This window comes from Salmo salar, chromosome ssa16, assembly GCF_905237065.1.
Source record: "Salmo salar chromosome ssa16, Ssal_v3.1, whole genome shotgun sequence".
Lineage (NCBI taxonomy): Eukaryota > Metazoa > Chordata > Actinopteri > Salmoniformes > Salmonidae > Salmo > Salmo salar.
In genome coordinates this window covers 40,917,299-40,930,507 of record NC_059457.1, presented here as the reverse complement: position 1 = coordinate 40,930,507, position 13,209 = coordinate 40,917,299, and the positions used below count along the sequence as shown (strand labels likewise).

The window sequence follows — 13,209 nt, the reverse complement described above, 5'->3', positions numbered from 1 at the left end:
AGCTCAAACGCAGTAAGGAAGGAAATTCCACAAATTAACTTTTAACAAAGCACATCTGTTAATTGAAAAGCATTCCAGATGACTACCTCATGAAGCTGGTTGAGAGAATGCCAAAAGAGTGCAAAGCTGTCACCAAGGCAAAGGGTGGCTACTTTGAAGAATGTCAAATATTAAATATATTTTGGTTACTACATGATTCCATGTGTGTTATTTCATAGTTTTGATGTCTTCACTATTATTCTACAATGTAGAAAATAGTAAAAATAAAGAAAAACCCTTGAATGAGTAAGTGTGCAAACCTTTGTCTGGTACTGTGTATACATATGTATTGCATCATTATTAGTCTTTTCTCACATGATGCTTCTGTCTTTTGCCCAAGGATACAGTTCTCCAATCTGTAAAGTTTTTTGTGTTGCGGATCCCCTCTTCGTTGACCCTTGTTATCTCCGTATCTTATGCTCTGTAAACACAAAAGACAACATTTCTCAAAATGGTTACAGCAATGGAATAAAGATGGGAAACCCGAAGGTGGCTGACCGGCAAGATTAGTGGAGCGCACCAAAAAAAAAAAATAAGGCTTACTCCATGAATCACTCACTCACTTGTTACTACTCACAGACCTATTGTATTCATTAAGAACAATTAAGTCTCTAACGACTAAATAATTGCACAATATATTATTTTGTTCTTTACTCCTTTGCCTCTAAAGGGCCCAGGGCTGGAGTTAACAGGCTGATTGGGAGGACGCGTTCCTCAGTGGGGATAATAAGGGAAAGGAGCAGAATTAATTGGGTTTGATTGCTTTTCAATGGGACACAGCTTTTTCGCATGACACAATTGGAAGTCAGTGTGAGAGAGGGGGTTGTGAGCGGAGGATATGTCGGCTGGTGCCAGTGTTTGTTGTCGCCCCCCACACACACACACACACACACACACACACCTTCAAATTAGTGGATTCGGCAATTTCAGACACACCCGTTGCTGACAGGTATATCAAATCGAGCACACAGCCATGCAATCTCCACAGACAAATATTGGCAGTAGAATGGCCTTATTGAAGAGCTCAGTGACTTTAAACTTGGCACCGTCATAGGATGCCACCTTTCCAACATGTCAGTTCATCAAATTTCTGCCCTGCTAGGGACATTTTGGGGAAGGCCCTTTCCTGTTTCAGCATGACAATGCTCCCGTGCACAATGCGAGGTCCATACAGAAACTCCATATTAATGCCCATCATTTTGGAATGAGGTGCTCGATGAGCAGGTGTCCACATACTTTTGGTATTGTAGTGTATCTTATTGTAAACCTTCATAGGCACTCATTCACCAGAAAGCACACATTGGGATAAACTGTTGCAAGGGCCTGCTATACATTCGGTGTGAGATTGTCACTTCTGCTCTGCTATTTTAGAACAATTATTATAATGCACGTGAAACACCTCCCGATAATCCCAGATTGTTTCGAATGTAGATCACACATGCATGTGCGCACACACAAACACACACACACCGTAATGCACTGTGCGGGAATTGTTCAGGAAAACACACCTGATATAATTGGTCTGCTCATTGTGTTTGTATAATCTGGTTACACTATAATCTATCATGGGGGAGGAGAGACAGATAAGCTATTCAGTCGACACTATAGTAAATCCAAAAATATAATCCACATGCATTCTCCTCACCCCACAACTAGATTATGAAAGATCTCATCCTCAAAATATTGGTTTTCCATTTTATATCCACTTGAATTAACATTTGTGAACCAATTGGCAAGTGTATTTGCTCTGGCCACCAGGCTGGACTTGGTTGGAATTTGGAAAACATCTCCTATATTCAACTAATTTGCTGAGATTATTAATATCAATGTATGGCTTATTACTCACTAGTCTATTCAGATTCAGAAAACGTTATTGTCCTCAGAGAGGCAATTCATCTTGCAGCAGTCATAAAACATCTAAAAAATGTAAATAAATAGCAAAGGATATTTACAAGCAAATAGGCAGGGTAACTTCAGTTTCATAGTGCAAGTGCTAAGAGCACATTTTTTGTTAAATTGAAGAATTGCATTCGGAATAAAAGAGTACTTGGCCCTATTTTTTTTTTTACCTTAGGTAGTCTGTACCTATGGCCAGAGGGAAGGTGCTGGAATTCAGGGTGGAGTGGATGGCAAGAGTCAACCACTATTTTATTTGCCTTTATCTGCCCAGGTAGAGAGATGGCAGTTCTTGCCCACCTATTTTTCTGTGCAACCTTGACATTCCCAAACCAGCATGTCAAGCAGTAGGACAGAATGCTCTCAATCAATGATTCATAAAAGAGAACCATGATGGTTAGATCAAAATTAAAAAAGTGCAGTGTCCATTGGAAATACAGTCTCTGCTGGCCTTTCTTAAAAATAGCATCAGTAAAATGATCCCAGGATAGCTTGTTGTCACTGACTAGCCCAACGTATTTGTACTCCTCCACTATTTCAATGGGCTCACCTTTTATCAGTGATGGTGTTTTTTTTAACATTTACATTTACATTTACGTCATCTTATCCAGAGCGACTTACAAATTGGTGCATTCACCTTATGATATCCAGTGGAACAACCACTTTACAATAACCCTTATTTTACAAGGTAAGTTGACTGAGAAAACGTTCATTTACAGCAACGACATGGAGAATGGGGAATAGTTGAATGAGCCAATTGTAAACTGGGGATGATTAGGTGACCATGATGGTACAAGGGCCAGATTGGGAATTTAGCCAGGACACCAGGGTTAACACCCATACTCTTACGATAAGTGCCATGCGATCCTTAATGAACACAGAGAGTCAGGACATCTGTTTAACATCCCACCCAAAAGACAGCACCCTACACTGGGCAATGGCTCCAATCACTGATATTATTTTTTAGACCAGAGGAAATAGTGCCTCCTACTGGCCCACTAACACAACTTCCAGCAGCATCTGGCCTCCCATCTAGCAATCAACCAGGACCAACCCTGCTTAGCTTCAGAAGTAAGCCAGGAGTGGGATGCAGGGTGGTATGCTGCTGACTGTGTGTATGGTAGTGTTCCTACGAATGTAAATCACTGTGTCCTTTGTTTTTTTTAATGTATTTCATTTTAAATGGGAGGACTCACAGCAGACAGTAAAATCATTCAGAGCCGGTCCGTCCTCCATCTCATCCCCTTTGAGAAGACTGACCAAAGCAGTATCGTCGGCATATTTGATCAGGTGACGCCCTGGGAAACGGCTCCGGCAGCTGTCTGTATACAGTATGTATAGTACTGGTGAAAGAACACTGCCCTGTGGGGTTCCAACTGAAGTAGTGCGTACCTCAGAGAGTGTGTTGCCAACTCGTACCTGCTGAGACCTATCAGTTAGGAAGTTGGTGATCCATGTGATAAGCATAGCATCAAGTCCGAAGTCTCCTTTCAGTCTGTCCGCGAGGACCAACGGATTCATTGTGTTAAATGCAGAGGAGAAATCTACGAACCTGATACGCACATGGGGTTTACTGCCTTCCAAATGCATGTACACCAGATGTAAGAGCGAGAGGATGGCATCATCTGTCCCTCTCTCTGGCCGGTATGCAAATTGGAGGGGGTCAAGAAGGTGTCTGGTGGTGTTGATTATGTATGCCTTGATGATCTTTTCAAGAGATTTAATCAAGTGAGAGGTAAGAGTGACAGGTCTGTAATCATTTGATGCAGATGGATGAGAGGTTTTTGGTACAGGTACAATAGCTTTTTTACATAGAGATGGAATTTCCAATGTATTCAGGGACCGCTGAAAGACAGAGCAGAAGACACCGCTCAGCTGAGTGGATCAGTGTTTCAAGACAAGACCAATTATGTCTATATACACAAATATACTCATTGTACATGTAATCAAACGACAGTGTGTTAGACTAGTTAGAGAGTTTCTTCGGAATGTTTAGGGGAACAAACATGTGTGACTGCTTCCTTATGTAGGCAGTGCAAAAAAAAGAAGGTAAAAGTAAACTGGAGTCATCATAGTTTTGGGAGGGTGAAAACAATTGATCATCATAACAATTTTTTTCTTGTTGCTAAACTTCCTGTGTATCTTGTCAGTCCTAAAAGTGCTTGATACGCCACTGGGGGAGCGTTGTAGATGCTTTATTCCAGTGGCGCCCTGAAGTATGAAGTCATCGAAGTACTTCCGGTGCCGGAATGTCTCTAACATTTTGGAATGCTGCTGTATTTTCCTTAAACCACATAGCTAGATAACATTTTTACAAATTAATCTGTGTGTCTTTGTGGTTCAGTGGACTCGCTGTTACTTTATTGAAGACAAACATGGATATTCCTACAGCTCCTGAGGGTTTGTATCTTTAATTTTGAGTAACTAGCAATGCCAATGTGCTAGCTAACTTAGCATGCTGTGCAATGAAGCTACGCAGCTAACTTAGCTAGTGTATCCAAAGCTAGTCAGGCACATGGTTGTCGTTACTAAGCTAGAATTCTATGCTTTTTATTAGCTTTTTGATCAACTAATTAATATATTTATACTTGGGTTAGGGAACTAGCTGGGCTGTTTTGACTGATACGCCTAGCTACAGCTAGCTATAACGTTAGTCGCGCATGCGTCGATAATGTCCCTTTTGCTTGACTACTTTTGTCCCTTACAGTTACCTTGTGCAGTACATAACTGGGGGTAATTCTGCTTTGACATTTAGTTAGCAAACGTAACAATAAGAGACCCCTATGTACAGTATGTATGGTGTATCAGAAATAATTGTGTGACTCACCATACAAATGTCCGTATTGTTTTCCTCCACAGACCAAGAGCTGAAAAATGTCATTGACAAACTGGCCCAGTTTGTGGCTCGAAATGGCCCGGAGTTTGAGAAGATGACAATGGAGAAACAGAAGGACAATTCCAAATTCTCTTTTCTGTTTGGAGGGGACTTCTTCGCCTATTACCGATGCAAGCTTGCAATGGAACAACACCAGCGTATGTAGCACATATAGCTATCCATTCAAATAGTCTTATCTTAGATTCAAATCAAACGTTATTTGCCACATGCGCTGAATACAACAAGTGTAGACTTTACCGTGAAATGCTTACTTACAAGCCTTTAACCAACAGTGCAGTTCAAGAAGAAGAAAATATTTACCAAGTAGGCTAAAATAAAAAGTAACACAATAACGAGGCTATATACAGGGGGCACCTGTACCGAGTCAGTGTGCAGGGGTACAGTCTAGTTGAGATAATCTGTACATGTAGGTTGTGGCGAAGTGACTGCATAGGTAACAAATAAAAAGTCTTTAGTCCATTTTGCAGCAGGTTTTGGCGCACAACCACCACCACATGCAGATGTTGTCGCTTAACTTGTGACATCTGCTCACATCTTTCTAGTCATTGCAGGAAGAAGACCTGCATGTATTTTTGTCAAATTAGATATAGGGTTGTTACTATACTTGTATCACGATACTAGGAAGTAGGCTAAGGAAGGAAACACAACATGAAGCAGACTTCACTTCTTATGGAAAACAGTCCCAATCTTCGGAAAAAACAGCCTTATGTTGTCAACCAGTCACATTTGTTTATTTAGCAAGCTATAGCACCCAATATTTTACACAATGAGGTTATTTTTATTTATTTAATTTAACCTTTATTTAACTAGGCAAGTCAGTTAAGAAGAAATTCTTATTTACAATGGTGGCCTAACCCGGACAACGCTGGGTCAATTGTGCGCTGCCCTATGGGACTCCCAATCACGGCCGGATGTTATACAGCCTGGAATCTAACCAGGGTCTGTAGTGACACCTCTAGGACTGAGATCAGTGTCTAAAATCGCTGCGCCACTCGGAAGCCCAAAAAAGTTCTAAAGGATCATAGAGTAAAGTCTGCTTCACAGCGTCTGTGTTCTTTTTGCCAAGTAAAAACTTGTATCGTAGATTCGTACTATCTTGATACTAGTATTGTGACAACCATGCAGCACCCATACTTCCTGAAGCTATGGACAACACTATTTAAATGTGTGGCTGTTTGTTTGCCAGCTGTATTATGATGTGTGGCTGTTTGTTTGCCAGCTGTATTGTAATGTGTGCTTCTCTCCACATAGATCCTACTACCCACGAATGTGAGGAGTATAAGTTGGAAGGTATTTACTGGATAGAAAAGTGCAATTCTAGTACCAACCTGCACATTTTGCATCAGCAGTGATTTGAAGGCTTTGTTTTTGTATTGCGTTTAATGTGTTGATATTTTTCAATCATGGCGATTTTGAGATGGGGGGGGGGGGGATACCCTTACTGCTGGTGTTCATCTAAAAATACTTATATTTTAGTCGTTGTCTAAACATTGTATTTTTGATGTTTCAACCACAATTCAAGTTTGGACTTTGCGATGCCTATGTATGTCAGTTTTTAGAGAAAGTTCTTGTTCTTGATATTCTTGATGCTTTTTGAGAAAATGCTGATTTATTTAGTTTTTGTCTGTTGCTTGTGATTGTTTCAATGCTGCTGCAAAGTTTTTGTGACTTTATAATCCACACTCTGCTGTTTTATTTCAGTTTCAGAGGTGCTGCAAAATGCTTTGTTTTTCAATATCAACTCCTTTGAAGTATAAAGGAATTTAGTTAAATGAAGATGAAGAATGAATGAAGACATTCCTTGACATTGCATGAAGATAGTTGCATGTAAAAATTGTATTGTACTGGCTTAGCTTTTCCAGAATTTCATTCAATTCTGAATTTTATTTTTTTAGGTCACTTAGACAACTGCCTGTGCAAATGACAAAAAGCATCAGTACTACAATGTTCCTTATCATGCTTTGTCCTTTAATCGCTTAGATATTTTGACCTTGTTTTGCAGATCTTTATAATCCACCTGGTACGGAAGTCCTAGACATCCCTCCACCAATCGCCATCCTGGCCCCGCCCCCCGTCGCCCCTGCCACGCCATCTCTAGATGAGCTCATCCAGCAGAGCCAATGGAACCTGCAGCAGCAAGAACAGCAGCTGCTCACTCTCAGACAGGTACGGGTCACCTTACCCCAGGGTCGGTCAGTCTTCTAGACCATAATTAGTTGAATCAGTTGTGTTAGTGCGGGGCTGGAGAAAAAGCCTGTACACACTGGCCCTCCATGGTGCAGACTGACCAACGTTACCAGATCTTATATTCTCTGGTCCTAAAATGTATGAGACCGAGTACATGAAGATTCAAAGCAAATACATTTGACAGCTGTTGTTTTTCCTAATGTCCAAGATGAACTGGTTGTCGTTTGATTCCAGGAGCAAGTGACTGCAGCCATAGCTCTGGCCATGGAGCAGCAGACCCAGAAGCTGCTGGCGGAGACTCAGCAGGACATCTCTGAATTTGACAACCTGCTGCAGCCCATCATTGACACCTGCACTAAAGACGCCATCTCGGTAGGTTCATGACACCAGGTTAACACAACATGAGCAGGAGAAGGGTCTGGTATGTTTAGTCAGTGGTATGTTTCTCTCTGGTTCCTCCCAGGCTGGTAAGAACTGGATGTTCAACAACGCCAAGGGCCCGCTGCACTGTGAGCTAATGTGCTCACACCTCCGGAACCGCATCACAGCCGACACAGCTCACTTCGAACTCCGCCTACACCTCATCTATCTCACCAATGATGTCCTCCATCACTGGTAAAAGCATGGTGGAAATTAGGCTTTGTTTTTATCCTCAGAATGCACTTTTTTCATATATGTGAGTGGCAATCTATGTGCATTTTAAACTGATAAAAAAACATACCTGCTTGTTATCGATAATGTTAGTAATTATAATGTCATGCATTGTATTCATGGTTAATTACATGATACTTGTATTGTGTACCACCAGTCAGAGGAAGCAGCAGAGGGACCTGCTAGCAGCGCTGCAGAAGGTGGTGGTGCCCATCTACTGCACCAGCTTCTTGGCTGTAGAGGAGGACAAGCAGCAGAAGATCACACGTGTCAGTGGGCTGCCTGTTCAATGTAGACATTGCTCCATATAGATGTTACCTGTGGTTGAATGACACCCTCTATTTCCTGTATCTCTCACAGCTTCTACAACTCTGGGAAAAGAATGGCTACTTTGACGAGGTGACGATCCAGCAGTTACAGAGTCCAGCTGTGGGCCTGGGCCAGTATCAGGTGAGGACTGAGGCTAGTGGCCTAGTAAAGTGAAATACTGCAAGTTGGCTGACAGTTAAAAGCTTTGGACTTAGAAGTCAACCACATATATGCATCCTGCCCCATGCCACACAAGAAGGTCCATCAAAATAGAATACATTTACAGCGTATGGTTTTAATTGTATTTATTTTATTCACTCCAGCCAGGCCATTCACCACTAGTGTTTTCTGCAGCACTAACAATGCCATCTTCCTGCTCATCTCCTCTCTCTCCCAGGCCTCTCTGATCACAGAGTACGCTGCGGTGGTGCAGCCTATTCAGCTGGCCTTCCAGCAGCAGATCCAGACCCTGAAGACGCAGCATGAGGAGTTTGTGGCCAACCTGGCGGTTCAGCAGCAGCAGAATGCAGCAGCAGTGAGCCAGCTAGCTGCAGCAGAGCCTGACATTAAGGCAGTCACCACTCAGCCTGGTGAGAGGGTAGAGAAAGAAGAACATACTCATACACACATGCATAAACACACATTCTCATGCATGCACACACACAGTGGTGGTAAAAGTAAACATACCTTAATAGAAAATGACTCAGAAGTGAAAGTCACCCAGTAAAATACTACTTGCGTAAAAGTATTTGGTTTTAACTATACTTAAGTATCAAAAGTATAAAATATTCCTTTATATCAAGCAAACCAGACAGCACAATTCTTGTTTTTTTAATTTATGGTTAGCCAGGGGCACACTCCAACACTCAAACATCATTTACAAATAAAGCATTTGTCTTTAGTGAATCTGCCAGATCAGAGGCAGTGAGGAGGGCCATGGATGTTCTCTTGATAAGTGTGTGAATTGGACCATTTCCCTGTGCTTCTAAGCATTCAGAATGTAGTGCATCATTTTGGGTGTCAAGGAAAATGTATATAGTAAAAAGTACGTTATTTTCTTTAGGAATGTAGTAAAGTAAAAGTTGTCAAAAATAATATAAATAGTAAAGTACAGATAATCAAAACTACTTAAGTAGTACTTTAAAGTATTTTTACTGAAGTAATTTACATCACTTCTCTCTCACAAACACACACCAGGCACTTCATTATGTTGAGGGTATTGTTAGCAAAACAGTACCGTAAAGATGATGGTGAAAGCTTTGATTGACTTTTAGGCTGTCTCTCTTGTGTACACACAGACCCAAGCACTTCAGGATTTTGTTTACATGTTGATTATGGGTAGATTCTTCATCTGTAGCCATATTTACCCTTTAACCAAATATCCTTCTCACTGTCTTGTGGTGTCGAAGGCATTTCACTGAACTTGTGCATGTGACAAAACTTAAAACCACAGGAGAGGTGAAGTCGTCCATGTCTGGCCCTCCTGGTGATTATGACGGCGCCCAGTCCAGATCGGACCCCGGTGCCAACAACAGTGGCCACTCTGATAACTCCTCCTCTAAACCCTGGTTCGACCCACAACACATGTCTGGAGGCTGGAACCCCAATCAACCAGTAAGCTGCTCTCCTAATGTGTGCAGTGTGCAGTGTGTGACTTTTCCCTTATTATGTAAAACTATAAGGAATATTCTGTGTGGATATACTTACAGGTTTACTGTTGTCGTAGAGTTGAACAGAATGACTGATGTTCCTATCTATTGAATCAGTCCCATGCTAACAAACTGAGTTGATGAGTGAGTGAGTGGTGGTGAAGGTACAGTAACATGGAAGATGAGACTCCGCCTAAACACCATTTTTATTTTTGTCCCCTCTCAGCCTCCGTTTGACCCCACCCAGGCGCCCCCGCCGTGCCCTCCCTGGAACAGCCACGAGGGCATCTGGAACGAGCAGAGGGGGGACCCCAGCTGGAGCGGAGGCCCTCCAAGGGGGGAGGGGGGTCCCTGGAGTGGAGGGGGAGGACAGAATGAGCCCCTCCCAACTGGAGCAGTCAGTACGACCAGCCCCCCTGGAGCAACCAGGGACCTGACCAGCCCCCCTGGGGCCAGAGAGAGCCCCCCTTCCCCCGCATGCAGAGGCCCCCCCACTTCAGAGGGCCCTTCACGCCCCACCAGCCAGGGCCCCCTCCCTTTAACCAGCCGCCCCCCGCCTCCCCACAACTTCGGCCGGTTCCCGCCACGCTACATGCAGGATGACTTTCCACCCAGGCACCATTTTGAAAGGCCGCCCTACCCTCCACACCACTTTGACTACCCACCGGGAGACTTCCCTGGAGGTAAGAATCCAGTACAGGTCCCACCATGGGAACTCAATATTCCGTTTTTTTCTATGACTATTGTATATGAGCACCTCTCTGGTTTAGTTCCCTGACCACCATCACATAGCGATTTACATCGGTTACTGACATCAGTAACTGAAAGTACTGGCTGCAACATGTAATTTAACTGAGTATCTCCCCATGCCCCTGCGTGTTGACCAAGACATGGGCCCGCCGCACCACCACCCTAGCCAGAGGATCCCTCCTCCGGGTATGGGGGGAGGAGAGCACCCTCCCTGGGGGGGTAACCAGCACCCAGACTTTGGACCCCCATCCCACGGCTTCAACGGCCAGTCCCCCCACATGAGACAACGTCCGGCCCCGGCTCACGTCAACCAGGATGATCCCAGCCTGGTCCCCAACGTCCCCTACTTCGACCTGCCCGCCGGACTCATGGCCCCTCTAGTCAAAGTGAGTAGAAAGGGATGAAGATATCTTTTGCTTTTCAAGGATAAATTGTTTCCACAGCTCACTATGGAGATGCATATATTTCTTGACCACAGCGGTCTAAACAGTTGTGTTCTCTACCTGTCTATGTGCATTAGCTGGAAGACCATGACTACAAAGCACTGGATCCTAAAGACATCCGTCTGCCTCCCCCAATGCCCCCCAGTGAACGCCTGCTAGCTGCTGTGGAGGCCTTCTACAGCCCCCCCTCCCACGACGGACCCAGGAACAGGTAAAACGCAAACATTTTCACTTCATGTAATCAATGCAATATGTGCTCTATTGACTGCAATGTGTTTGTCAGTGAGGGCTGGGAACAGAACGGCCTGTATGAGTTCTTCAGAGCCAAGATGAGAGCCAGGAGGCGAAAGGGCCAGGAGAAACATAACAGGTGAGACTGTCTGCCTGCTGACCAGCCTTATGTCTCACACACAGACACACTTATCTGTAGTATAAGGAGACTTTGGGTGTCTATTAACATAAAATAAATGTGCCTTTTGAAATCAGCAGGTAAATACAAATGCTTTGTAAGTCTGTCTTTTTTCCCATCTGTGTCACAGGAGGCTGCTGATGGGAGGACGGCTCAAAATAATGTCTGGAGAATGGCGTGAAAAGAATGGTATCAAGCCCATCGAAAACCATGTGTTCGATGCCATACCATTTATTCCGTTCCAGCCATTATTATTGGCCCGTCCTCCCCAATTAAGGTGCCACTGGCTGCTTGTGGTAAGTGTAAAAACTGTATGAGAGGTGAGTGTGTTAACAATGTGGGTTCTCTGTCTCTCCCAGTGCACACGGTAGTCGTTCACACAGCCGTTCCCGTAGTCAGGGTCGCTCCTCGTCTGAATCCAGCTCAAGATCCTCCAAGTCCTCCCGCTCATCCTCCCGGTCTCGATCTCGCTCCTACTCCCGATCTCGCTCCAGGTACACACAGACAGGATTCTTCCTGATTTTAACATTCCTGACCTCTGAAATTCAGATTTTGTTAGATGATAGTTGATGTCTAATTGCACCACCAACATGACAGACAGTTAAGGCAACATTGATGCTTATGACTTTTTGTCTTTCACCTCCGCAGGAGCCGATCCAGGTCGTCCCGCAGTCGCTCTCGTTCAAGGTCTCACTCCAGATCTCGCTCTCCTGACAAGAGACGGCAAGAGAGGCCCGCCTCTGCCCCCGCCTCTGCCCCCGCCTCCCAGAAGTCCCGTAGCCCCTCTCCTCCGTAAGTCCCTCATCTCAGCATGCACTGTATTCTGCTTTCCACACATTCTATTCCCTCTGACATATTGCTTGCATATCTGTGTATATAATAGGGTTAGGTTTTTTGGGAAGGTAGAGACCAAATAGTAACTGCACCATTGAGATAATCGAGGCCGTCACTGTCCCATTGAAAAGTTAAAGCAGAGCATTGAAGGCTGTAGATCAGGGTTCCCCAACCCTCTACTCTGGGCCCCACCCAGACATTTCACATTTTTGTTTTAACCCTAAACTTTCACACCTGATTCAGTCAACTAATCATCAAGCCTTTGACTAATTGTTTAAGGGTTAAAACAAAAATGTGAAACGTCCGAGGGGACCCTGCTGTAGATTTTGTCTTTACTGAATGTATTGGTTGTGATCTCCAGAGCTACGTCTGGTCTGGGCACAGCCCCCTCGGTCCTGCCTCCAGACAGCAGGTTGGGAGAGGAAAACAAGGGCCATCAGCTGCTCATGAAAATGGGCTGGAGTGGTTCTGGGGGGCTTGGGGCAAAGGAGCAGGGCATCCAGGACCCCATTAAGGGGGGAGAACTCCGGGACAAGTGGGACCAGTATAAAGGAGTGGGGGTGTCTCTGGATGACCCTTATGAGAACTACCGCAGGAACAAGAGCTACAACTTTGTAGCTCGCATGAAAGCAAGGGAGGAAGGTAGGAGTGTTCTTTTTTTTAAACTGTTGCAATGAAATCCTGATGTAGAGGATAGGTATATTTTTAGGTGATATGACAAACTAAAATAAGGTTCTTTATTTCAGTGAATCGGGAACCACAGGAGCCCCCTCCCGCTGAATAATGTGCATCGTAAAACAAACCTAACCCAGAACACACCTCTTCAAGTCAGTTTTTTTGTACAGAATAATGTTCTTATAGTATGTTTCAATCTATTTCAAAAATCCTCACATACCAGAAGGTTTTGAATGTTGCTTTTTTGTGATACTCATTCATGTATTTTCTTCTCATGTTCCAGTTTTTGATGACTTGGAAATGGATATAAATAGTATTGTTCTTTTGTAAGAAAAAGTGTGTGGAATTCACCCACTGATGCAATGTATTGTCAACTGTAAATGTGAATGAAAATTACCCTCTAACCACATGCTGTAAAGATTTTTGTTTTAATTTGTTTGAATAAATGCGCTCAGTTTGTCTCCGCTTGAA

At 43.7% G+C, this 13,209-nt stretch overlaps 1 protein-coding gene across 1 annotated transcript; it reads left to right on the top strand.

The window, feature by feature from the left end:
• Positions 1-4,121: 4,121 nt before the first annotated feature.
• Positions 4,122-13,197, top strand: LOC106573815 (calcium homeostasis endoplasmic reticulum protein). Its single transcript, XM_014149171.2, is given in 20 exon segments — positions 4,122-4,335; positions 4,795-4,968; positions 6,083-6,121; positions 6,834-6,997; positions 7,253-7,390; positions 7,482-7,633; positions 7,827-7,938; positions 8,030-8,119; positions 8,376-8,568; positions 9,432-9,592; positions 9,854-10,007; positions 10,010-10,176; positions 10,178-10,310; positions 10,516-10,763; positions 10,898-11,031; positions 11,104-11,190; positions 11,589-11,723; positions 11,878-12,021; positions 12,425-12,705; positions 12,810-13,197. Coding segments are annotated over 20 exon segments (2,769 nt in total). The 5' UTR covers positions 4,122-4,310; the 3' UTR covers positions 12,848-13,197.
• Positions 13,198-13,209: the final 12 nt, after the last annotated feature.